The 27,329-nt window shown below is 41.8% G+C and overlaps 1 protein-coding gene across 1 annotated transcript; it reads right to left on the bottom strand.

Moving 5' to 3' along the window:
* Nucleotides 1-4,938: 4,938 nt before the first annotated feature.
* Nucleotides 4,939-26,858, bottom strand: LHCGR (luteinizing hormone/choriogonadotropin receptor). The gene is made up of 11 exons (XM_057432401.1): nucleotides 26,684-26,858; nucleotides 20,602-20,673; nucleotides 18,487-18,561; nucleotides 16,811-16,885; nucleotides 16,186-16,260; nucleotides 16,002-16,079; nucleotides 13,651-13,719; nucleotides 12,831-12,905; nucleotides 11,516-11,701; nucleotides 8,853-8,930; nucleotides 4,939-6,295 (listed from the first exon to the last, which is right to left on the bottom strand). The coding sequence occupies exons 1-11, from the start codon at nucleotides 26,830-26,832 to the stop codon at nucleotides 5,053-5,055; spliced, it is 2,175 nt and encodes a 724-aa protein (XP_057288384.1). The 5' UTR covers nucleotides 26,833-26,858; the 3' UTR covers nucleotides 4,939-5,052.
* Nucleotides 26,859-27,329: the final 471 nt, after the last annotated feature.

The raw sequence follows: 27,329 nt of genomic DNA, 5'->3' as shown, positions 1-27,329 counted from the left end.
CTTGCATGCTTTTTTTTTTTCTTTGGTTTTTATACATATCTGCTTCTTTCCAGTACCAAAGACAAGACACTGAACTACAGGGCCTGACCCGAGTGTGGCATTTCTTTTGTCTTTTACATATACTGCTGATGGCATGTGAAGCATTATGTATTTGGAAACAGTTAAAATATTACTGTGTGTGATTTCTTTTTTCCCCATTCAGCTGACTTGCAGCCACACTGGTGCTGTACTTCAGACTCATAAATGCACAGGAAATGTAGCTGTTACTATATGATAGATGCTTTTAGATTTCAGCACTCCCACAGGCTCCAAGGTGTTCATGCTCCATAAATGTGTACATTATGAACTGTGAGACCACCTTCAACTTGGGCAGCTAGTGATGCTTCAGAAAAGACTGGAAGCAGAGGTAGTGCAGCATAGGAATCCATGGGGCATGAATGGATATGCACCTTTCACTGAGTACCACACAGTCTCTGAATGTTGCTTCTGGAAACAGAACTTGGTCTTGTTAGTCACTATAAATTGATAGTGGCTGAAGTGTACCTAATTTTGGGCTAGTTTTGAAGATAGCTTTTTCCTCTTTGCGACATCTTTCTACTTTATGGTGTTAAGACTGCCTCCATGTGACAGTAAGGATGTTCTGAGCATCCTTATAACTGCTCGTGCTCTCTGTCCCTGTCCCTTTTCAGACCTTGTTTCTCTGTGAATGAATGCAGAGATATATTGGAGTTAAATAGAGTAGAAATTCCCCCCCATCTCTTGGGCTTTACCAATTCATACTTATTTACATACCTTCTACCTGTTAGCCTCTTCTGCCTTTTTATTCCATTCTTGAAACACTTTGTATACTTGAGAGTTTTGCAAGTTAATTTTTACAACAACTTGCTGCAGCCCCTGTGCGATTTGAGTATGATATTGACTGTGTAGACTGCACATCTAGGATTGGAAGCATTTTTAACACTGATCTCTTAATTACAAAACTTCTTGTAAGTTCTACAGATTGGGCATTATATTTTTCATCCTCTTGCTTTTTCACAACTCGTGTAATATCAGCAATCAAAATCCAAAGGGATGGTTTGCCATCTTTCCTTCTGGAGCTTTGCTAACAGTATGCATAGCTGGCTGTTGCTCCTGGCTAAAGCTGACCTGCATCAAAAGATGTTGCTGAAGATAGCTTAGCTACACCAGCAAGCATCTCATGGGTTTTCATTTAGTTGTGTTTTCTAATGCAGCACCTTCTTGATAGGAAGGACCCTTAATGTGGGCTCTATCCAGTGTATTCCCGAGCTATCAAAGGTAGAAGCTTTAGGGATTAGATTGGGGTTTTGCTCTTGCTATCTCAACCCTTCGCCTATTTGAGGAAATGGCTCCTGAATTCATAGCACTGCACATCTTCTGGCTCCATCCAAACTGTGTTGCATAATATTCCTTGGGAGTGCTTAGAGTGGTTTCCTCAGTGGAGAGCTATGGACTTTCCTTTTGGCCTCCTGCAGTAGGACTGACTTTTGTCTTCCATCTAGGCATATAAAAATTGCCCTATATTTTGCTTCCAGTGATCTTGAATGGACATTGGCAAAGACTTAGAGCTTTGAATAGACACAACAAAATATACTGAAAGTCAGGAATTTTATACTGGAAAAAGATGTTTCTTATTAAAATGTAAGCTCAGTTAACTAACTACTGTAGCCTATGAATTGAGTAATCAGGTCAGAGTGCTTTTGATCTGAATAGTTTACGTATTAATGTTTTTGATAGCCACTAACAGTTTAGCAAACAAATTGCTGTAGATGTGATGGGAAGAGGTGTATAATACAAGTTGTGGGCATCCAGGATCCCTCAGTAAATGGCTGTGTGAAACTTTACACTAGAAAGAAGCTAAGTTTACAAAAGGAAGTCAGAATAACAAGTGTAACTTTTATGAGAGGCTTTAGACTGAACCTGAGTCATTGCCAAGGTTTGCTTTAACTTGCTCATTTTTGTGTGTAGAAAAATTTGAAGTATATAAATTTGTTGTGTATGTTTTTTTGGTGGTTTTTGTTTGTTTTCTGTTTTTTTTGTTTTGTTTTTGTTTATTAACTAGCAATTATTTTCTAAGTGGTAAATTTCATTCAACTTGCAGAAAGTACAAAAAGAAAAATTCAAAGAAAAAAGAAAAATATGAAAGAAAATCTCATACTTCTTTGCTGTTACCTAAGCAGCATTGTGAAACAGGTACTCTCAGTTGTTGCTATTTCAAACTCATTTCTCTTGCATGTAGTTGCCTGCTAATGTTATGTAACAAGTGGACAGGAAGGGTGGGCTGGCGACCTCTTGTCCTATTGAAAAATAAGGTAAGCAAACCAGTTATTGCCCATTATCAAGATATGTCCTAAATTGTGTGCAGGATTCTTCCAGGTGCTGTCTGAATAAACTAGTCTTGAAAATCGGTTTTGAGGTAGGTGACAGAGAATCAGAGAATCATAGAATAGTTAGGGTTGGAAAGGATCTTAAGATCATCTAGTTCCAACCCCCCTGCCACGGGCAGGGACATCTCACACTAAGCCATGTCACCCAAGGCTCTGTCCAACTTGGCCTTGAGCATCGCCAGGGATGGAGCATTCACAACTTCCCTGGGCAACCCATTCCAGTGCCTCACCACCACCCTTACAGTAAAGAACTTCCTCCTTATATCCAATATAAACTTCCCCTGTTTAAGTTTTAACCCATTACCCCTTGTCCTATCACTACAGTCCCTAGTGAAGTGTCCCTCTCCAGCATCCTTGTAGGCCCCCTTCAGATACTGGAAGGCTGCTATGAGGTCTCCACGCAGCCTTCTCTTCTCCAGGCTGAACAGCCCCAACTTTCTCAGCCTAAAAGAAGCCTTAGGCCAGGTACACTTTTTTTCACCAGTGTCTTTAGTTTCTGTTATAGTTAAATATCCTATACTAGTCCCATTTGCTTATCTGCTAAGCTGGGAACTGGTGCACACAAGGGGTGCATCCTATGGAATTTTTATTGATTGCTAAACAGTAGTTTTAAGTCTCCTCTGATCTTGATCTTGCTTTGTTCCCCACATGTGTGAACTGCTGGTGAGTACAGCTGTGCTTACACACAGAGCTTGTATACTGATTGGAAGCAAATATAATTTGCAGTGCAGTGTTTTGGCATCAAGAGGTGTGCTTTGGAACACAAACTTTTATGCTATTGCTGTCACAGACTTGAAAGGACTCAGTTCAGAAGGAGAATGGAAAATGTTTAAAGTCATTGCAAAAATACCATTTTCTTACGTATCGGAGTCTGTGCTTTTGGTTCGGAACTGTTTGGCTGTGACTGTTCTGGAGTGAGCAAAGATCTTAGAGCTGTGTGCAAGGGAGGTATGTATTATACCAGCTGAGGGTCTGTCTTCAGATAACCATGAGTATCATCTACAGAATGTGATCTAAGATGCTGAAATTTCGTCTACAAGCCCAAATAAAATGTATTTGCTTTACTTTCTGTGAACCATAAGCTGTCACTTGTAGGTCTCGCGTTGCTATACTGGTTTAATGAAATATAAGCACTTGTGTACCTTCCATCAGAGGCAGCATAACCAACCTGTCAAGGATAAGCAACCTAAGAGGAGGCTTCATCTGCTGTTGCATCTGTTTTTACTCACAGGACTCTGATCTTTCCAGCAACTAAACCATTGCAGAATGGAGCCTCCTTAGGATGTACCCGAAGCAGATGCCCACAGGGATCCTGCCTGGCATTCAATGCAGTCTGCAGCTGGTCACCCAGTACATATTGTTTGGTCCATACAACGCAGGTGAGAGTTTACACATCTGAATCTCCAACTTCAATACAGCATGGTGTTGACTCACAGCAAGTGAACTCCATGAAGCTGACAGCTTATTTGCTGCAGACAGAGTAAATGTGCTGCAGTAACAAAGGAATGCTCAAAATCCTCAAGTTAGGAATGCAAGCACAAATCTGGATCTCCTTAGCATCAGGAAATGCATGGTGAAGGAAAAGATAGATTTTAAAGGGAAAACCAAGTCACTGGAAGGTAACAATTCTGTTTCATCAGCTGGGAATTGAGTTAGACTGTGAGTGCTGAGGAGTCCCTGGTGCATTCCACATGCCACTGGCACTGGTGATGCTGGAGAATAGTCAGATGGAAATAATTCATGAGACTGTCCCTGGAGAGCAAACAAGGCAGCATGTACTTGCCTGTGCAGGAAGCAGCTATCCTGCTGCTGAGAGGAACCTTTGACAGCCTACATGGTTTGTGTGTGTGCATGTATGGCACATGAAATACAGCTCTATTTGCATCTTTTGTGATTTCCAGATCATACATGACTGTGTATAGGTTAATTTTTTGAAGTAAATTACCGACCAGCTCAGACTGAAATCTAATGTAAACTGCAAAATTGCCAGTAACAAAGGTTCAGCGATCAACTTTTCTGCTTTCTGACATCTTTGCAGCTACTGCTTCGTAGAATCATAAGAATCACAGAATGGTTTGCATTGGAAGGGATCTTAAACATCTTCTAGCAGGGACACCTTCCACTAGACCAGGTTGCTCAAAACCCATCCAGCCTGTCTTTGAACATTTTTCTGTAGCTGCATGTAGATGGCTGTGTAATTGGAAGTTTCTGCTGATGAAATGAAAGGAGGCATCTAGTTTAGTGCTCTTTCTTTCACCCAACAATGCTGGCACAGCTGACAGGCAATGGAAAAAGAAGGTTTGAAAGGTAGCAGACAGGCTTTAAATACTCCAGAGAAGCAGAGCTGAGAAAAGAGCTAGACTGCAATCACTGCAGTACCTGTTAACTTCAAGAGCACCTTGACTCCTCGTGGGCTCCACTGGTTCCCCCAAAGAAGAGTTTTGCCTGATAGTTACCTTCCATGCCTATCCTTACAAAAGAAGGAAAGGGAAAACATCACTGTGAACATCAGAACAGTTGCATTGCATAAGAATTCTTGATCAGCATTTTTATTTATTGTGAAGTGTTCAAGCTATTACAAAATAATCTCTAGTCACTAGAATAATTACAACTGGCCTTGCAAAGTGCTGCATCTACTGGCTCTGGTTTAATTTTTGTTGTAAGACATCTTCTCCCCTGCTGCAGCATACGGCTTCTCTAACGCTGACAAGAGCAGCAGTGCTTGTGAGACTTTGCTGGGGGCTGTGGCTGAGCTGCCATTCTTGCAGTTGGAGGTGTAAGCAGAGAAATAATTCATCCTGTAAAGCTCTGCTCTGCTCTTGCAGCAGCCAAGCTTGCTCATCAGTAGAAAGAAATCCCTTCGAAATGCTTTGGTGAAAATTGCGTAGAGAAATGGGTTTGCACAGGAGTTGACGGGGTAAAATAGAACCAGCAAGATCTTGGAGTTTGTCACTGTGATGAGAGGTACCTTAAAGGCAGCAGATATGGCAAAAAAGGAGATGGGGGCCATGCAGGTAAAATCTGTGAAAATCAGTATTGCCATTCTCTTAGCGACCTTGGTATCTTTATTGGCAGCTACCAGCTCTGGATTCTGAACAGCTATGTAAATCTTAATGTAGCAAGCACAAATGACAATGAAGGCAACAACATTTAGCACTAAGATCAGCAGTATATAAGCTTGGGAAAGACCCGTTTCAATGTCCATGGGTAAACAAATGCTGACCTTCATGTAACTGCTGATCCCTAAGAGGGGCAGCACTGCTATTAAAATAGAGAATATCCAGCCTCCGAGCATGATGGGCACAGCATGCCTCAGCCGTAGCTTTCTGTCCAGCTGCATGGCGTAGGTGATGGTGTGCCACCTCTCTACAGTGATTACGGTCAGCGTGTACACCGAGAGCTCGCTCGCGAACACGGTGAAAAAGCCGGCAGCGCTGCAGCCACTGCCCGTTTGCCAGTCTATGGCGTGGTTGTAGTACTGACCTCTGGTCTGGGCATCAACAGAGGCAATGAGCAGCAGATATAGCCCCATGCAAAAATCTGCAAAGGAGAGGTTGCACATGAGGAAGCGAGGAACAGTGAGCTTGTAATGGCTGGTGATGAGAACGAGGAGCACAGTGAAATTGCCAGCAATGGCAAGGATGTTTATGAACCAGATCAGGACTCGGAGAAAGCTGTATCCCAGGATGTCTTCACAGGGATTAAATGCGTCTGGTTCTGGAGTGCACGTGAGTATTTTAGGCTGGCAAAAGTCGTACTCAAAGTCGAAGCCGGTCATTTCGCCGTCATTGAAAATGGCTGAGTAACTGTAAGGAGAGGTTTCTTCATCTGTTGCGAATGGGTACATGCTTTTTTCTGCTGACCACAGCGATGTGTTGTAAGAGCCATATCTATAACTATCAAAAAAACAAACCCCCACAAATGGAAGTGAGCTGTTTGTTACATGCTGCTTGCATTCTTTTGTAAAATACAACAGATAACTGTTGTTTTAAATCAGTTACTACTTGTGTTTCTACAGGGTATTTACATGTAATGAAGCCTTGTAAGGAGGCCTATTTATGGGTAGCAGCCTTGGAGAGCAGCAAAGGTCACAGTCACATCCACAGGAATGCTTTCTCATACAACTTACTTATTTGTAAGTACTTTACCTTGATTGCTTTGTAAGTGAGCCATTGTTCTCATGCTGCCAGTAGACTGCAGTTCAAACTACAGTAACACTTGCATTGATGGATTATAGGTTTATCAGACAGTTATAGAAGCCAAACTAAAGTAACCTAAGGATTTTAACAGCACATCATTACCCTCCCTTAGGAAATGCACTTACTAAACAAAGTCCTGAGAATACGTATGACTTGGGAAGTGTTGAGGTATTCTATGTTCGCAGTATTATAAAGCGAGGAGTAGAAATGCACAGTTAACCAGATGGCTAGGAATATATTAAGTTTAGACTGGACCTTATGCCTAACTATAAATGTTTTAGGTATTTAAAATAGACCTCTCTAATCTCTAGGTCACCAATAGTGTGGGGATAAGCTTACTAAAGATGAAACATTTTAAAAGCAAACACTGTCTTTTCTGATTCCCTGCCAGCACATGTACCTGTTTCACAACTACCCAATTATCCTGACAGGGTTGTGGGCAGACAATCTGCAGTGTGAAACATGGAACGTATCTCTACTGAGGGCAGCTCTCCAGAAAACTGGTAGCTTTGGGATAACTTAAATGCATACTTGAACTTCCACATCCACTGAAGCATGTACTTTAAACTATTTTTCTGGAGCAGGGTCTTAACTGGCAAATGAAGCTGAGCTGCTTTTCAGCTATTCCTGTTGGGCAAATAACTTCCCAATCTGGTTATCCTATCTCTTCTCTCCTTACATGAAAAACTGCTCAATGTCTGTCTTTTACTTGCCTAGCTTAAACTGGAAGAGCAGGGAATGTATTTGTTTCTATTTATGAATATAAAATTATTTTGATTTCTGAGAGGCCATGTAAACATGCTGCCATGTGCAAGCTGGTTGGCTTGTGTTTTTCTAATGAGAGTTTGGGACTTTCAGCTGATTTCTGCTGGGGTTTTCCAAACTTTGCAACTTGCAGCCAGTTCTGCATGACTTTACTTTCATCTGCTTAATCTAATGTCTGCTCAGTGAATTGCTGGGGTTGGGATTTAGCAAAGCAAAATCTTCAGGAGCCAATAGACTGGGCAGACTATTTACTGCACAGTGGGAATGCAACAGATGCTAATCTGAAGCAGAGGGATTTCTCCGGCATAGGCAGTGCTGATTTGTGTGATCACATTCCTCACTGGGATGTCACTTCACTCACCTTTATAACATGGTCTAATGCTCTGTGTTTACCTTCTTGCCTCACCTTGTTTCTCCCCAAAGCCACCCGTGATAGAGACAATATATTCTTGGTCCTATTGACTGCGTAGACTTTGCCTTTTTGTAGTCCTAAAGTGCTTTGGTTTTGTGGTTAGGAGTAGAGTGGACAGGACTGATTGAGAGAGGCATGCAGAGGAGATGCAGGCATGCAGCAGATGAGAAGCAGTGACAGGAGATTCAAGGCAGCTGTTGCTTTCCAACAGGTCAAATAAAACCAAATGGCAAGTGTAGGAGTTCTCATTTGCAGGAGACCAGCAAACAAGATAATGTCCAAGGAAGTCAGTACCCCAGTGAATCAGTCACACTTCAGCTGTATTTAGCTGTTGGAATTTTGTGACTGTAACCTTGTTTTTTCTAGACTTTACAATGCTCCAACCCCATTTCAGGGCTGCTGACAAATCCCAAGGTCTCCCATTTAGCTGCAGAGGGATAAATAGTAGCAAATCCTTAAATTTCTCCATTACATACTGATTTAGAGCTTGTGTCAACCAGCATGGCCAACGCAACAGTTTTGATGTTAGCCTTTCTCAGTGTCCCACTGAACACTGTCAAACAGAACTGTGATGATATGGAAAGATGCGTTTAGGAGGAGTAAAACGACTGCATGGGGTTATCACACTTCTAACTCAGGGACTCTATTTCTGCCAAGGGAAACTACTGATATACAGAATTGTAATTATTCTTTTATAGGAAAAAAATATTAACAGTAACAGCTCTTCTTTCAATCATGCAAACAACTGCAATTATCTCAGGGCATGAAAAGCCTCCTTGTAGGCTGTTAACTTCCTTAAATATTTAATCACTGTTTTGAAAGTCTTTCAACAATTCAGAAGAGAAGCTAGAATAAGTAAAGCTCATGAAATTACTTTTTTTTTTCCCCATTCCTTTTGAACATCAAAATCACAAGTCTTGGTTTAATGATGGTAAAATTACCACTGTGCAACTTACAAGGGTGACTGAACTGGCAGCAAAAGACCTGCTGGTCTAGGAGAAACACACAAACAAAAGGAGGGGAAAGTCTGTATTTGCTACTTCCAGCATCTGCATGCAGAGAGGTACTTACAACATTTCATTAGTTGGTTTCCTCGTGCTTTCACACTCTTTGGAGAACTTGTCAAAAATGGAAAGCAAGGAATTTTGTCTGAAAGAAGAATGGAAAGAAAGTTGAGCTGCAGCCTGGATTTTGGCCAAATTCTCACCTTCTCTGCAAGTGATCTTCGCAGGTACGTAAGGTGAGCTGGAGTTAGCTTTACAGCAGTGTGAATGTTCATTTAGACCTCTGAAAGCGGGGAGAAGAAGGCTTCAAATACTGTGACGGTAAGCAGTACCTCACGGGGAACTTAAGGATGGTCTTTCAGCTTGGTTATTGTTTATGATCCATTTTTTAATAGAAAAATAACTTGAATTGAAATTAAAAGCTATGGTTTGCCTTATGAAATACTGCATTGAAGTGGGCCAGATTCTCCACCACAAATGATAGCAGTTATGCCAGCTTTTAGAGAAGTGCATATTAACAAATGCTGGGAAGCTGGCCTGATTCTCTATTTTTAACAACTGTTTGAGATCCGGAGGTAGACTTTACATGGTGGAAGTAAATCAATTTGAAAAGTACAAGTTGAAAGATGATCTATTTGGTAAAACCTCTGGTTTTGAGGTGTTGGAAGCATGGGCCAGGTACTCTACCAATGTGAATGGAAATGGCTTTGCCTCACCTCATTGCTACAATAGTAGAAAGAGCCAGCAAAACCACTAAGTTGTTTTTGTGTACTTGTAAGAAAATTGGACACCTGGAAGCTTATAGAAAGTTTTACATAAAATGAGAGAAATAAGATACCAACCCCTATGTGACGCTTATCAATAATAAGATGGCAACAGAAGCTGTAATTTTTTTTTAAGTTGTGGTATATATACCTGCCTTTTTCTTTTTTCCCCATATTCAGGCCAGGGAAAGAAAGGGACTGAATGCTGCCTTCTACTGACATGCCTCAGGGAATGAGCACACCACAACTGTACCTCAGAAATCTCAAGAATATTTGGTACGAGGATTTTATTTCCCTAATGTCTGTGGTGCTGTCTTAAGTGAACCTGCTTGCCCAGTCAGATGTATGTAAGACTATGTCACCACATCTCACTAAGCAGAGAGTGAAGTCTGTAGGTGTTAAGGAGTAGGACATGGGGCAGGAACGGTAACAACTGGGTGAGATGACTATGTAGAGTACAGTAGAGAAGGGGGTAGAAGGAGACAGGAATAGGCAGCAGGCATGTGAACATGAGAATGCATAACCACAAAAAGTCTCTTCCCTGTGTAAGCTGGGAAGGTCTTGGGAGGCCTGCCTCTGTGGTCTTCTGCTGTCATCAGTAGGTGACAAGAAAAGCAGCCAGAGATCTGCTTCTCATTCTTTTGTAGTAGCTGGCCATATAGAACATAGCAGCCCATTGCTTATACAGGTTTTTCCAGTAGCTAAGGCTGTGCAGATAGCTGATGCATCAGCACTGCTCTGAGCCCTGCTGATGCCCCACTAGGAGTACAGTCCAGTTTCTTGATTTGCAGGGTTTTTTTTTCACCAGTTTCCTAAGGAAATAGTTATTAAATATAAGTATAAATATAAATATAGTGACTTACTAAAGCACCCCTGTTTTCATAGATTATGATCACATTGCAGAGTGAAGCACTTGAAAATTAATATAATATCAGAAACCTGGTTATCTTCATCTGAATAATTAATCTTTTCCCTCCTCACAGTTGCCTCTGCATTTAATATACTCAGAGACTTCATCTGGGACTGAATCAGAGTTTGGGAGCAATGGAAAAACCTTGACTGTAGAATCTTTGCTCTGTTCTTGCAGAAACAGGAACCATTTAGTAAAATCAGGTAGGCAGAGAAAGCATGCCATCACCCCTAATTTTACCTGAAAGAATTGGATTCTACTCTTGCCTTTGCAACATAGTCCCGATGCAATGACATGCAAGTCACACAGACCAGGCTCCTCACAAATGACTGCTCAGTATGCTTTTTCTGTAGCCTTCATTTGAAACAGATGAGAATTGAGACATCCTCATAGCTTAAACTAATCTGGAGCTGCTTTGGCTGCCTAAAGCCTACTGAGGGTTGATTTTTTTGAAACAAAAATGCTGGAAAATTAGCTCCAGTTGTCTCACTGACTGCCTGAATTGGCAGATGCAAAGCTCTCTGCGCCACAGTTTCCAACTGTGGGAAGAACAATACTGTCTATTATCTGAAATGACTGGAACTACACTGAGTAACCTCTTTCTGTAGGCATATGTCAGGTCCTAATTTCAAGGGGTAGCTGAAAGCTGCCTTTTTCTACTAGGTCATCATATTGCCTGCATTAAATAAGCTACATAGCTGAAGGTCTACAGTGGGATTTTTTTTTTAGGGCAACATGCTGTGTTGATGGAGGTCTATCTTCCATGTGCCAGTGGACTTTTTAATTGGAATAGAAGCTTTAAGCAAACTTAAAATAATATTCCTGCTGGCAGATCCTGGCCACAGGATGGGATCCATTTCAGTTCTAAAATAAATGGGGATCATTTTCCTGGCTTTAGGAAAGATCTGTTGTTTCATGAGGCCTTGATATGTACCACGTACAAGCTTCCTTGGCACTGGAATAAGGATAATCAAACCTTGTGAGCTGAATAAAGAAAAATTGCCATTTTTGAGCTACTGAAGTACTGCAATACAATAATGAGCTACTTGAACTTACTTTTCTGTCCTTAGATTTCGAAAAGCACAGCAGTGGCTGGGATACGTTAGAACAGCTTCCACAAGGCTGCTGAATTTATCCAGAGGTGGCAGTCTCTTTAATGAGTATGATGACGTTGCATTTAGGACTTGAATGGCCTCAAGCCCGTAGCTAGGCAGGGACTCCAGGGCTGTTGAAGAAATATCCCTGTGAAATAGAAAGTATTCTCTTTTCGTATATATAAAAGAAACCACCAAAGCATGACAGTAGGTAGCAGCAGCTTGTTTTTTCACAAAGGTCTAAGTCTGCAAAGCTACTTCAGCACCTGATACCTGCTCAGAAATGTGGCCTGTGAAACTACAGGAGCCCCAGTGAGGCAAGGTGCTCATTTTTTTCCTGGGGAAATCAAACGCTGCTGCTCCAAGGGCTGTACCACCATGCAGAGTGAGGGATGGCAGTTTTAGGCCAAAGAAAGGAAGAGGGAAGAGGTGAATGTGACTCTCCAGCCAGCTAACAGGTAAAACGCCCTCTTGGCTCTCTGCTTAGCTCCAAAGGGTTGTTCTAGATGTTTTAATTAAATAGTTATTAATTAAAACACATAAAAGAATCTGTCATTCTTTCCAAGACCAACTTAAGCAGCTTGGCTTAGGATATCTTCAGAGGGCTGTTTGTGTGAGGAAAGGCTATCAACACGACTAAGGATTTTCAGTGTCGGGGGAAAAAAGGCTGCAACTCTGAAAGTGAGTAGTTAGTAGTGCCATGTACCTTAAAGCACCAATAAAAGGAACAAAACGGCACATGTGGCACAGAGAGCTACTTACATAACCACCCGTTGTGTTTTATCGCATGGTGTTACAGTCAGTGCACCCCTCCAGTAATTGATCGATAAATCATGAGGAGGATAATGTGTTTAATTCAGCACAGGCTTATAGCATACATTCAGCATTCACTTTTATAACCAAATTCTGAAATAATATATTGTAAAAACATACTTATCTTACCAAAAGACAAGTTAGTTTCAGTGTCAGGATATAAGGCATAGGAACAAGATCAGGAAAATCTGACAAAAATAAAGCAAAGGCTGAAATATCTAAGAGATGGAGGTCAATGCCAGCACTAGAACTGGCTGGTCTGCACTTCTTATGGTGCAAGCAGCCTTCCACCCTGTAATTTCATGCATCTCATTGACATGCTTCCATTTTACAACTAGAGGGTAAGAGATCAAGTCGCCTTCCAGACTCAAAGCCTGTATTTGCTGAGATGACAAAGTCCACGTGGCACAGCACCCTTCCCATGGGACACTTAAAAGCACAGACAGTGGAGCAATGGTACTTACAGGACATCTGGCCCTGTGGCTCCTCTCAGGGCATTGTTGTGTATCCGCCTGAGATTCTTATTGTCCCTCAGGATTCTGTGGAATCAAACATGAACTCTCTTTATATCTGTATTTTGATGGGACTTTGAGCAACCGGGTCTAGTGGAAGGTGTTCCTGCCTGTGGCAGGGGGTTGGAACTGGATGATGTCCAAAGTCCCTTCCAACCCAAACCATTCTATGATTCATCCTCTCTCTCTGTCTTTTCTCTCGCCACAGCAGTTGTTGCAATATCTAGCCTGGGAGTGCTTGTATCTCTCATGTGACCTTTCCCTGTGCTGATGCCATCAGACCATTATCATCTACACTTAATTCTGATCGTTTCTGATTTCTTCTGACTAAGACCAAGAACAACCAGTCTGGTTCCTTTGTGGCAGTAGCCCTGTCCAAAAATGCAGCAGAAGTTTTGCCCAAACCAAGAGGCTAGTCCCAGAGCATGTGAGAGTGATTTAGAAATGATTGATGTTTCCAGATATGAAATGCAGGTTCCTCAGTTTGGGCTGCAGTTTCAAGCTTTCTACCATTGCTGCTAAGTTTAGAAATTTATGAAATTTTATTAAAAATAATGAGCTTTTCTCGCAAAACCTGCAGTGTTCTGTAAGGAATGGTGTTTCAGGAAAAGCACTAAGTACTGCAGGATTAACAGCTGAGTGACACTGAAACATTGGTTTTCTAATGGAGATCAGGAAATGCAGTCGCTTAGGCTGAAGAAAGAGTCTTTACTGTATTAGAACTATTATTTACTGTTTAAAAAGAAATACTGAGGAGGGGAAACATACTCACAATTGATTCAGCTTTGTCCCATTGAAGGCGTGGCTGTGGATATCTTCAAATCCATTTTTATACAATTTGCTGGGGATTAAAAAAACATACAAGGGAAAAAGATTGGGAAAAGATGAGGTTATGTTATGTATTACAGGTTTAAAATCTTAATGCTGCATTCATTTTAATGATTAGAGGGTCTGCTTATAAAGAACAAGGGTAACTATTGCATGACTTAACTCTAAAATTAAGAAGGCAGAGCTTAAATACCTTAAGCACCTTTCTGTTAGGTGTAGAAGAGAACTGCTCATGAGCAGATCCTCCCTCTCTGGAGGGCTCACCTGTGCCTATCTTGGGCTGAGATCCTGAAACAAGAAATTAGTCCAGGAAAGTGCCTGGTACACAGACGCCAGCCTGGAGACAGAAGACCTGGATGTTGTGGTGTCAGCAAGTGTAAATGAAAGACTGCAAGGACTAGAGAAGTGTCAGATGGAAAGCGTCTCTAAAGCCTAGAGGATGCTGCTGCGTTGTAGATCCCATGTAGAGAAATCTTCCAGCAGCCCAAGAGACAGCTTTGCAGAGAGGCAGGAGTGAGTTGTGCATCATCAAGTGGCCAGTGAGCTGTCAGCTCCTCCAGAGTACTGCTGCCAGGCTTGAGTTTTGCTGTGGAAAACCTGCTGTCTCTTGTGCTGCCCTAGGTATCTGGGGCCAGATACCTAAAGGCTGGGCTCTGCTGCACCTAAGTCCAGCTCTTTTCCTTTATTAGGGTATCTAGCCTATGGGTCTGATTTCACTGAGAAAAATCCATTTGTGATATGGACCTGCTCAAGTGTGTTCAGAGGAGGCCGTGAAGATGCTCAGAGTGCTGGAGCACCTCTGCTGTGGAGACAGGTTGAGCAAGCTAGGCTTGTTCAGCCTGGAGAGGAGAAATACATGAAACACTAACTGTAGGAAAAAATAAATTAGCTATTTGTAGAAACAGCTATTACTCTATATCTTCATAGATTACTTGTGTTTCACCAGACTATGCTGTAACAAGAATTGCTTCAGCAATTACAGTTAAGCACATGGGGTGGAGTTAAGATGTAGTTGTACAGTTAGGAATCTGTTGGTAAAATAATCCCTTTCTTCTAATGATGAGCTCCCTATCACAAAAGGATGGGAAAAAAAATTGATCATTGGCTGTTTCGTGACTTAGACTCCCTCCCACTTAATACACTTTAGGGTTACAGTAAAAAAGTTAAGCACCTTTCTCCATCTCTTTTATGTTCATTTTCTTGCACCATTAACAGAATCGTAATTTTGCTGAATTTCTTTCGTAGAACTTGTTGGTAGGAAAAGAGGTTTATAAGAGGAAATGATGCCCTAATCTAAGCAATTGCTCCTCTTTAACATTGCATAGTAGTAGTGTTCAGTCACATTTATGTTCAGTCCCTTTAATGGTTTCACAAGGTATTGACCAATACATAAATTCTGTGTCAAAATTGCTGTCATGCCCACACATCAGCCTGATGAAGGGCCTAATTTTGTCAACTGCAGTTCCTTTTTCCTTTATATGTTTTTCTGCTTCTGTTGCCTCGGGAGACCTGAATTTTGGGCACATCCTGTAGAGAGGCTTAGTCTGTGATGTTTGTTTTTTTTTTTCTCCCTATTTCAGTATTTCTTTGTGGAAGTTTTTGTGAGAACAAGGGTGCTGTGAAATCCACATGGTTCTTGCTGTTCTGGCTGATGACACTTTGGCTTTCTGCTGCTTTTTGTACTCCTCAGGTAGGGCATCTCACCTAGCATTAAATCATCTCACAGGTGGCTGTACCAATGAATCCAGTTTGCTAAAAGCAAAGTCTTGGGTGTGGAAACTTATGGGAATCAATGTCAAAAGAAATCAGGGTAACAAACATTAGTACTTTGCACCAATTTCTTCTTTCCTTTCCTCTCCTTTGGAGGGACCCTGTGCAGCTGAAGCTTAGCACTGTTTGGTCAACACTTTCAGCTTAGTTGGGCCCTGAAAGCACTATTTCAAGAAACCATATCCCTGTGGGGAGAAGAGAGATTTTGACATCAGGCTTGTGGTCTTCATGACCTGTTGATGGTAGATTTAAAAAACAACAGTGCATGGAAGATGAGGATTTGGATTCCTCCTCCTGTTTCCTTTCCTAAGTGAAGTTAGCTTCTGGATAAAACTCACCTCTTCAGCTTGAAGAACACCCCTCCATTTCCTAAGAATTTCAAGTTTAACTCACAATGCAGACACATATTGCATGGGGCTTAATTTCCAGATTTTTATGTAGCCAAACTTCAAGCTTTATAAAGCTTTCCTCAAGCAGAAGTGTTATCATTACAGAAGGAACTGGAGCTAGGATTATTTTACTCACAGTGTCAGTGATTCATTGTTCATCCCCCGGAAAGCATTCTGCGGGATAGTTGTCATACGCAAGTTATCACAGAGCTCCCTTTGGGAAGAAAAATAAATCAAAAAACAAAGGTATTTTTGTCAGTGAGCCAGGAGGAAGAAGATAGCAAAGACTCACAGCTGTGTTAGGTTGGGTCTCTACTTACAAAATAAAGTAAGCTTCTAATGAGAAGATCTGTGTCAGGTCTGGAAATTGTCTTATTCCAGTGTTACAGATGCTCCTAGAGAAAGGCATAATTCCTATTTACAGGAGGAAAGATTACCACAGTGGATGCAACAAAAAGCCCACTCAGTAGTTACGAGTTTACCATGCATTAAACAAGGCATTAAAAAGTGAATGACAAATATAATAACTTTTAAGTATGCTCCGATTGTGTTTGTAAGGCCTGTAAATATTAAGTTTTGTAGCATCTTCAAGCAGTGTTCTGGGGAAGCAGTGTCTGTTCTCTCTACATTAAGCACAACGAGGAGATTTTAGTTACCCCTTTTGCATAGTACCTTATCAATCTGAAAGCTTTATTCTAGAAATAAGCACTTAGCAGAACTAATGTTCAGGCTTTACTACTTTTCTGTCCATTACTGTCCTGGGTTACGTTATTTAGTTGCCTATTGACAGACCTCGCTATTGGTTACCTGCACAGTAAATTATGTATGTATTCCTGGTATACTGTAATGCATGAAAACCTTTTTTGCCTTATACCCCTTTATTTGTCTATTCCTATAGAGGGACGAAAACCAGAAAAGAAACGGAACTCTTTCTTTCTTCCTTACAAGTATTTTAGTCTTGGAAGGTTTCTGAATGCTCCGTCCTCAATGTGCAACAGATTTTTCATGTTCAGGATTAATCTGTAATGAAGGGAAAATGTGTCAGGATTATAATTGTTATACATTTGGGAGGGTCCTGAATTTTTTCCTTTGTCAGAAAACGGCCAACTGCAGAATATGGCAGAAGGTTCTCTTGCTGTGAACCAACCTTCTACAAATACATCATGAGTGCATTTTGAAGCACTATTGGTGATAAAAATGGCCTGCAGTTGTTAGATAGCTGGCAAAAGATCTAACAGCTGCATCATCCCTTGTTTCCATTATATAACTGATGCCGTGTCTAGCCAGGAAAGGCAGTTCCTGAGAGGGTTTAACCTCCTAGAGTACCATGGACTCCCTTAGAGCAGTGGCTAATAACACTAGATGCCTACTTAGATCTGCAGAAACTGAGAGATGAAGATAAGTGTGTGAGAAGTAGTGTTTCCTACTGGTCACGCAAAAAATGGGCAGCACCTCTTAATCAGGTAACACTTTTTGCAGCTGTACTGTCTGGTAAAACTATGTTTGCATAAATGCACAGTAGCTGTAGCCCAGCTCCCTCCCTATGCATAATTTACAAAATTCAGAGGTTTTAGCATGTGAAATTGCAATAAGAGTTGAAATCCAGGAATGCCATTGAACCCACTTACCTTGATCATCCATTAGAAGGGGCCTAGAATGCAGCTTGGAACATCAGGCCCTTGCAACGTGAGGCAGGTGTGGAGCATTCAGAGTCCAAAAAGGTTTACTTTCTAGCCTGTAGCTCTTTAATGGTCTTGCTTACCTTTTTGGTTTTGGAGGAAAGGTAAATGACAAGCTATCCACAAAATGTAGGTGAATGCATGGGGTCAAATCTTTTATTCCTTCCCTAAACCCACCATTGATTCTAGTGGAAGTTGGACCCAGTCAGAGTTGGATAAATCTGTATCTATTGCTTATGTGAGTAACTGACTTTAATGGATTTCACATATAAGGGAAAAAAAAAAAAGAGATGGAATTTTTCTCACTCAGTTACACCATTTTTAAGGCACTCACTGATCATGCTATGTGCAAAAGGCAGTAATGAGTTACTGAATCAGATTTACAGTTTCCAATTTCACTAAATATTTCAGAACATTCTCCTAGTCATTGCATTTAACTCACTCAGATGCCTATGCTATGTGGGTCAAGTTTAGGATCAGTACATGTTCTGTTTAAGTAATATGTTAGCACTCGAAAGAAGAGCTACGCATACTAAGCAGCTGTACTTAAATACTGTAGGGCTTTGAGAACTGCATCTTCATAAAGGAAGATTTTTCTCATCAATTGTCATCTGGAATTATTTCCCTGCTTAGAAAGCTTGACAGTGCCAGTAGAATTAGACAGAGCTCTGCTTCTGCCGTTGAGCTCACTGTAAGCAGTAGTACTCTCTACGCATGGATGTCTTTGCATGATTTAGCTCTCCAAGGCTAGACCTTTCACAGTGCTCACTATTTCATATGGTACTTTGGAGAGAAATGTTTCTCATCATAGATCTAATCCAAAGCCAAGCGAAGTAATGGAGAAAGATTTGGTCCAAGAATAGTTCTCTGCAGACTGCTTATTCCTTGATGATCCTAAATCATGACCTGGATGCCTTTTTTTTTTTTTTAACTGGTGCTTACATTTCAGACAAAGTGGGAAGGCTGTCAAATGCGCTCGCTTCTATTCTCTCCAGGGAGTCACTCTGAGAGATTTCACTGTAACGAAAAAGGCAGACACAAAGCAATGTATTAGCAGAAAAGATACCAGAAATCAGCCTTCCACTTTGTATTTCCTCCTTTTATGCAGAGTTGTTCAACCTCCCCACCAATTCTGTTTGGCAGCAAGTGTCCAGGCCTCACCCCAGACTACTTGAGAGCCTGTGCCAGCTGGGATTGAGGGAGACAGGCCTGTTGCTGTCTTGGTAAAATGGAATGCCAACACTTTGGAGTAAGTTGCTCTGTAACAGCAAATTTCCATCTTCTCAGTAAACTCTGTTATTTTTGGTATTGCACTAGTTACTCAAATGAAAGATAGATGTAGGGCAGGTGGCCTGCTGGGCACCTGATCCTTAGAGACTCAGCGGCTGGTGAGGTCAGTGCCTGCTGGCAAAACTTGAAGTCTTTCAGGTCTGGAGTCTGAAACATGCTCCTTCCGTGGGATCCCTCCTGTCCGCCACTGGTTTACCATTTACGTATGTTGGAATGACTGATGGTAGTGAGAATAATTTATCATTTGATTTGCAGAGGGTGATCAGTTGCCAAATAGATGATTTAGAGATTAAACTAAAAAAGATTTTAAAATGTGCATTCTTCAAAGTAACACTAAATCTCAATATAATTATGAAGTGTTCTATAGATTTGCTTCAGACAAATACATTGATTTCTATACTGTTAATCTGGAGAGATCCATTAAAAGGACACAAAGTAATCAATTAAATTCTCTTTATCAAAGGGAAAATGTCAGTGAACAAAATATTCTCTGAAGAACAGGATACATGTACAGCTTAGGCAAGTTTAGCCTCAAGTCATTCAGGTAGGAAAAACTTCATGGGTTTAAGTTGGTCTCCTATCTGAAAATGGTTATGTTCCCATTGACCATTCAGATGCAAGTGAATGCAAGAATACAGTAGGCTTGGGGTTTACAATCATACTTTATTGCAGTGGAATACATGCAGAAGAGTTCAGCTTGTTTTCTACTTTCTAGAGCTACAGTAACATATACATTTTTAATTTGACCGAAACTGTTTAACCAATGAGCACTAAAAGCTGAACTAGTCCACCTAAGTCTATTCAGGCATTTGCATTACCCTCATCCTTCAAGTCTTTGCCTTCAAGAAGGCACCCCAAAAATGTTTTCTACTTTCTTTTTTTGTTTACTTGAAAGTAAATTATGTAACATCTAATACATGTTTTAATATCTGATGCATTATGTGCTTTTCACAGGTGAAGAGAAGTTATAAAAAGTGCTCCTTGAAAAGAAAGTGGCATCATTGGTGCTCCTCCTTAGGTTCTGGACTGCACTGATGTGGTGGTGGTCACCAGCTTTGTCCTTTAGACACCACTCAGATAAAATAATAATACATACTGGAGACTCCAGCCTGCCATCTTTCAGCTGGAATAACAACGAACAGTGTTCTGTTTCAGTGGCAAGAGTGGTCAGGTGAGCTTTATGGTCTGAGTCCTTGATATAAAATAGGTACAAAGCCAAGGGAGGGGAAGCATCACAGACCCAGTGTGCGAAATTACAACATATGTAAACCAAAAGATCCGAGAAACGGGTTCAGTCCTGCCGATTCCCCTGCCAAGCTTATCTCTTGGTGCAAAACACCAAAGAAATACCTCATTTGGGTATTATGTAAATGTATGATCACAGAATGCCATAGCTATCATTGCAGTGGTAATGATGGATGATAAAAATCTATCTCCTCTGCCAATCAAAAGCACCTATCATCAGCTGTTAATCTGTACCCAGTTCTCTCTGATATGATTAATGTTTCATTATGTGATCTGTTAAACATCTGATAAAAATCACACCTTTTCAAAGGATCTTTTATATACTTCTTGTAAGAAAAGAAATGCTATATTTGTCCTTTCCCAGTGGTTTGTTTTGTTTTTTGTTCACCTGTAGTATGTTTTAGCAACACATTTTCACATTACTGGAAAAAGATGTTGTTTGGGGTGGACATTTATGATGGAATTTCTAGAATTTCTAGTGAGAAATTAAGGAATAGCATGTGGAAAATGTTGTCAACTTACATGATGAAGGCATCTCTAAGTCCTTCAAATGCATGCGATGGGATTACTTTTACAGGGAGATGAGTAAATGATCTGAAAAAGAAGAGAGGGAGGAAAGGATTGTAAGGCATTGGGTTTCCTTGTTTAGCCATTTTACCATTATGGCAGGGGGAAAACGAATAAAGCACAATTCTTTAAGGTCCCTTCCAACCCAAACCATTCTATGATAATGCCACTTCAGTTTGCCTGCAGTTCTCTGTGCTTCTGGGGCCTGATCCATTTACCATTGATCTCAGCTAAATGGAATTCAAAGGATATTGGGGCAGTTCCTCAACAGCATAAATTTGAGACTAATCACCATCAAATCAATAATAATCATAATGCAGTAAGTAAATTAATAGCCTGATGGAAGTGAGCAGCTACATTCACAAAGGAAGCTATAGGCTTGTTTAAAGTTAGTTCCTCAGAGAAAGTGGCTGCCATGTAAAGGTTTCTTTATAAAACAGTATCTTTGCATTTGCTGGACCATGCTTTCATCCCAGCAGCATCCCTGTAATGCTGCACCATGGCACCCTGCATTCGCTGTGAGTGGTCTGGCTGCGTACAAGTGTAGAAGAAACCGAAATCAGGCCTGGGTTGGGTTTTTATCATTCTGTTTTAAAATTAGTTGCATCAGTCTGGTGCTTTTAAGCAGCTGATTAAAAGCAAGCATATATTGTCCTTCTTAATCTTTTAGTTACTCAGACTGAGAAGTTAATAATGATGTGGGAGACAGATCTGCATTTTACTGTTCTACTCCATGTCTGAATCACAGTACTTTTACCAGCCAATATATCTACCCATGGCCATACTCTCCCTGATAATGGCCAGAGGAAAATATTTAACATATTTCAAGACATTATCTCTGTGCAGACAGATAATTGCTCCATTTTGCTTTATAATTAGTCAGAGACATTTGATTTCCATCTTTAAAAACCACCCCTCAAGGTTTTTGACTGAAATGTTTCCATGCTATTCATATAACATGTTTTTTTCTCCCCTTTGTTGTCATAATCTTTTATATGAAGGCAATTAAAAATGTTTATCAACTTTTTAATATATATGTATTTTATATACATGTGTCATGCCCACACAATATAGTGGCAGGCTGCGAAACACATGTATGTCTTGGAGTTACAAATCTAGATGTGCTAAGGAACCTGGCAGCCAATTCCTAGCTATGTTCCAAACAGTCTGTATGATTTAGAGCAAATCATTTAGTTTCCTTGCACCTTGATTTTATGTCAGCAAACTGGGAATAACAACCCTTCCCTACCCAATAGGAATGCTGTAAGGATATGTGTGTTTTTCATGCCACTGTGTCTAGATGGACAGTGGCATGTTTTGTTGTGTGTGAGGTTTGGTTAAATCAGAAATGAAACTAAAAGCCTGGAAAAATGTATATGTCCCTGAGAGGACAGACAGGTAGAGTTAACCTGCAATAGCACTCAATGTTCTGAGCCAAAAGGAAAAGAACTTCAAAGAGAGGTAAAAAGTAGAACCTGAAATAACCTCACAAATAATGCTCCATAACCCTGGCAGCAGGAACTTCCCACATCTGCACCATCAGCTGGGGCTCCTTGGAAGATAAAACATGCCTGTTGTGAAATTGTCTGCCAGAAAAGTATTATCATTTACACAAGAAATAGAAATGTAACTGAAAGTGAAAAAATTAAAACCAGGTCTTGCTTTTTGATTACATCAAAATATTAATCCCAGAGCTTCCTACCTCCCTGTGATGTGCCTGTGAGCAGTGTGGCAGCTGTAAAATCCCCATAGTGTGTGGCTTGGAGTGACCCACTCCCTGCTTGCAGAAAGACTTTGGCAATGGTCCTCTGAGCTTAGGCATCTTAGCTATGTGATTAAATTTAAGTGGGATGACCTGGAACATTTAACACATACTGTAGCTAAGCTGCATCATGGCACTCAATCCATTCTGTATTTCAACTTCATTGGGTTTTGGGTTTTCATTCTTGTGAGTTCACCTTGATAGCTGGAACTGTGAACTCATCTGCATTGACATTACATTGTCCCATGAAGCATCTCACAAAACAGCAACAACAAAGGAAAAAGGCAATTCATAATCGGCCTTCTCTTAATCCTCAAAATACTGGTGTTGCAAACCAGACACTTTCACATTGATAAAGACATCTTAAATTCACCAAAAATGTGAATGTTTCCATCCCTACACTTGTCCGCTTTACCTTCATAGTTTTTACCTTGAGGTGAAAATTTACCTTGAGGCGAAAACTTACCTTGAGGCAGGTTTTGAAACCTGCCTGTGTTAAAGGGAAATGTTTTAATTTTGGATGTCTCTATACTTACACATTTTGAAGAAGATCCTCTAGCTTGTTAAGCACAATTCAGTTTGTGTATATGTATAGGCATTTAGGTTGATAGAGTTTAGAAGTGCCTGTTGCAGGCTTAATTCTTTCCAGAGTGCCAAGTAAAGTGAGGCCTTATCTGATGTGATATCTTTGCTATTGAACATGACTTTGATAGTTCACAATGAAAATGAAGCAGGTGCTATCAGGAATTATAGGAGTCATAGGCTGCTTTGGGTTGGAAGGGACCTTTAACCTCATCCAGTTCCAACCCCTGCCATGGGCAGGGACTCCTTCCACTAGACCAGGTTGCTCCAAGCCCTGTCCAGCCTGGCCTTGAACACTGCCAGGGATGGGGCAGCCACAGCTTCTCTGGGCAACCTGTGCCAGGGCCTCAGCACCATCACAGGGAAGAACTTCTTCCTAATGTCTGATCTAAATCTCCCCTCTTTCAGTTTAAAGCCTTATCCACCAATGCTGTCATCCTGCTGTAGAAGGCTTTTATATTTTAGTTTCTTTATTTTATATGATTACTCATCTTTCTAATGCCCAAAAAGTGAATCCATAAGGTAGGCTTCTGCTGGGAGTGGCAAACTTTTATTCTGTGGTGCCCTTGGACTTAACTCAGGATTGGGAATGTTGGTAAAAATTAACACTGAAACCCTGTCATCTGCCTAGGATTTTTATCAGCTTCTGGGGGCAATGCAAAGTGTTGGCACTTTACATTGATTTTTAAAGCCCTGTGTATCGGGCATTATCTACCTGAAATGTGAAATATGATGCTGGATATATTACACAAGCAGCTAGAGAGTACTTTCCCCTAGATGATGATGGGTGATTCATTATCTCCTATGAAAGACAATTTGGCCATGAAACGGAATTCCTCTCTCAACTCCAAAGAGCCAAATGTGCTCCCAGTGAAGATATGGTAGAACTGTCTACTTCTTCAGGCTCTTGCCACAAAGTTTTGAATTTGGTACCTGGTAATTTGGTGCCTAATGATGTGCCACTCACCCTACCACAGAAGCCCTGCATACATGGTCACACTCAGGCACAGCAAAGTGAACCTCCCTGTGAAACGAGGTTTTGTAAGGGGCAGAAGGGTATTAGGTATCCAATGCCCATTACTGTACAGCTGGAGTTGGATGCCTATCCATTTAGACTTTACTAACCCCCCCAAAGTACATACAAGACTTCAAAAGAAGGAAAATCGTGTTTTGTTTCAAAATATAATGGTGTGTGAAAGATTATTTTTCTGATGAAACGAGAAGATGCATAGCCCCTCCAGCCAAAATGGCATAAAAGGTGTCTGGATAATGGAGTTTCTATAGGGTTTGTGTAATGTCCAAATTAAAAACAGGAGCCTGTGAAAAAATATGGTCCATTCAGGACTGTATAAAACACATCATTCTGCAACCTGTCGGAACTCAAATGATTTTGAAAAGTCTTCCAGCAATAATGTGACATGGCAAGAATAACTTGGGTGAAGAAAAATGGCTGAAATTTCCCTACAGGGTATATATCAGAAGTACATCTGGAAGCATGGCTTATTACAGCATCAGGGCTTGAATTACTCAGGTATAGCTGGAGTTACATATTGGTGTTTGTTCTCTTGAATGACCATAGTAGTAAGGACTTTAGCAAGCACTATTCTGCAGTTCCCCTGGTGCCCACAGGTACAGATATGGCTATGCAGGAACAAAAGTTACTTTCTCTTGCTTTGCCTCTCATACACAGAGCTGGGCAGCGGGAGAAGAGAGCTAAAAATACTGGTAAAGTATGGAAGGAGAGGGAATCAGTACTAACAAAGCTGGAAAAGCCATAGAAGTAAGAGAGAGGGAAGATGAAGGAGCTGGACATGTCTGCAAAGTCAGACTGAAAGAGGGATTTTTTTGACATCTAAGTGTAAATATTGTCTCTGTAGGAGTATTGAGCAGAATCTTGGTTGAACTCTTTTCTGATTGTAAAGTTGGTTTCTACAGCCAGCCTAATGTCTAGACTTTGTGCACAATCATAAAGATTAAATATTATCTTAAAGCTTGAAGGGAAAAAGTCTTCTCTTGCCTTAACCTGACCACTGAGGATGGGATGTCACTTATTCTTGTGGTGATAGAAAAGGAAAAATAAAAGAGTAAACCAAAAAAGGAGAGAAAAAAGTCAGTTTAGAGCTTTTGACAGCCTCTCTGGGCTGTGATGTGCATCATCCTAATAAACATGCTAAATCACTGCAAAAACTAAGCCCCCATTTGTTTCTGCTGCTGCAGGGATCCTTGATGTGACTGATGCACTGCCTGCTCTGCCTGTGATACAAACACCAGGGAAGAAACGTGCTTCTTGTAATAACTGTGGAGAGCCTCTCCAGCATCCATGGACTCTGCTTTCTCTGGCACTAAGGTAACGCAGGAAACTGTGGAATGCCCCATCCCTGGCGGTGTTCAAGGCGGGGTTGGACAGGGCTTGGAGCAATCTAGTCTAGTGGAAGGTGTCCCTGCCCATAGCAGGGGGTTGGATCTAGATGAATTTTAAGGTACCTTCCAACCAAACCATTCTGTGAGTCTATGAAATGAGGAAGAAACCAATTCAGGATAGAAAGTTTTCTAAGAACTGACTTTGGAGGAATGATTCACATTGGCTCTAGAGCAATACAAATTAGTGTTTCTTTGTCCTATCAATCCTCAAGCCAAGGAAAAAGCGAAGAGGAGATCAGGGTTAGTATCATCTCTAGGGAATTTCAAAAGCATGTTAAATTTAAAACAAATCAGATGAAAATTGGAAAACACAAGCTTTGTTACCAAGAGCATAAGTCATGTTCCTGTCATTCTCAAGTCATGCACAGGTAACTGAGGGATCCTAGACACAGTAAGTATGGTATTTGTAGGTCGCCAAATCTTGTATTTTGATGCCATGATTGTTTAGATCAGTCCTGTAACTGAACCCATGAACAACCTAACAACACTTGAATACCTACCTATATCAAGTATTTGGTGTGGTCTACTAGACCCTGAGCTTGGAATGGGATAAGGGAATGCCTGTGATTCCCTGTTGTTATAATTTAACCCTAATTCCCAGAGGTGCATTAGGCAGAAAGATATGATGGATCACCCTACAGAAATCCAGACAGCCTGTCAAAACTTACAGCAGCTATTTTACTACTAGAGAGGGGAAAATGATTAGCCACTCACTTGTCAATGAGTTGAAACTCAAAAAGAGGCAACAAGCACTGCTCAGAGGATTCTGATGCTTCAATATCGAGGGCATTAAATGGCACAAGCTTTTGGAGAAGAACTTGCAAGAAGTCTGATGGATTTGTGAAAGAAAAAGCAAAGAACCCCCAGAAATGGCAGAAGCTTTAAGACCAGACATCAACCTTTCAGTCCGGTTTGCTTAAAGTTGACCGTGCCACTACAAGGTGCTGGTTTTAGAATAGGAAAGCTTCTGCCTCCTGCCTCCGCGGGAGAAGACTGAAAGTTCTGACAACTTCCCTCTGCCACCGGGACTGGTGCCACGCGGTTCTGAGAGCACCACATTTTGGCCATCGAGAAAACGTCCCGAAAGACGCGCATCTTCTTGCCGGGTAGAACACTCCGCGCCTGGGCTTTTACCTCCCGGGCAGCATTCCGAGCCCAAGAAAACCCCAGTCCCAAGCGCCCCACCACTTCTCCTCGCCTCCCCGGGGTCAGTGATGCTCAAACCCCTCCCGCTGCCCGTCCGTCCCAGTCCCCGTTCCCCGCGGTACTTACGCGCGGGCCGGCACGGGGGGCGCCCCCTGCCTCGGCGGTGGGCAGCGCAGGGCGCGCTGGGTGCAGGCGCAGCGGGGCGGGCAGCGGCCGCCAGCCCCGGCGGGCAGCAGCGGCTGCAGCAGCAGGAGCGGCAGCAGCGCGGGGACCATGGCCGGGGCGCATCCACCCTCGGCTCTGCCCGCCCGCGGGACACGGCCGTCGCCCCCGGCTCCTCCTGCCCCCGCCCCGGGGCGGGCTCGCAGCCCTCCGCCGCACCCCGGTCCCCACCCTCCCCCGGGGCTACCCGAGGAGAGTCCTTCCTCAGCGTGCTGCTCGTGGTGAAGTTGGGTGCGAAGCCTACAGGTGGCAAGCAGAAGCCCTCTCTCTGTATGACTCTTTCATGAGTCCCCTAACCACCTCCATCGCTGGAGTGCCTTGGTAGGAGGATTGGGAACACATACATGAAGACAGGTTGAGAGACGGGATTCTCACCCTCTATTCTGCTTTGGTGAACCCCCCTCCCCGCAGTCCTGTGTCCAGCTCTGAGGGCAATAACACAGGAGGGACATCGAGCAGTTTGAGCAAGTCCAGAGGAGGCCAGGAGATGCTGCGAGGGCTGGAGCACCTCTGCTATTGACACAGGCTGAGAAAGCTGGGCTTGGTCAGC

Source organism: Pezoporus wallicus, unplaced genomic scaffold, assembly GCF_028554395.1.
Source record: "Pezoporus wallicus isolate ANWC-B61680 ecotype Strahan unplaced genomic scaffold, APGP_CSIRO_Pwel_v1 contig_3267, whole genome shotgun sequence".
Lineage (NCBI taxonomy): Eukaryota > Metazoa > Chordata > Aves > Psittaciformes > Psittacidae > Pezoporus > Pezoporus wallicus.
The sequence above is the reverse complement of the archived record's forward strand: the minus strand, read 5'-3'. Positions and strand labels throughout refer to the sequence as shown.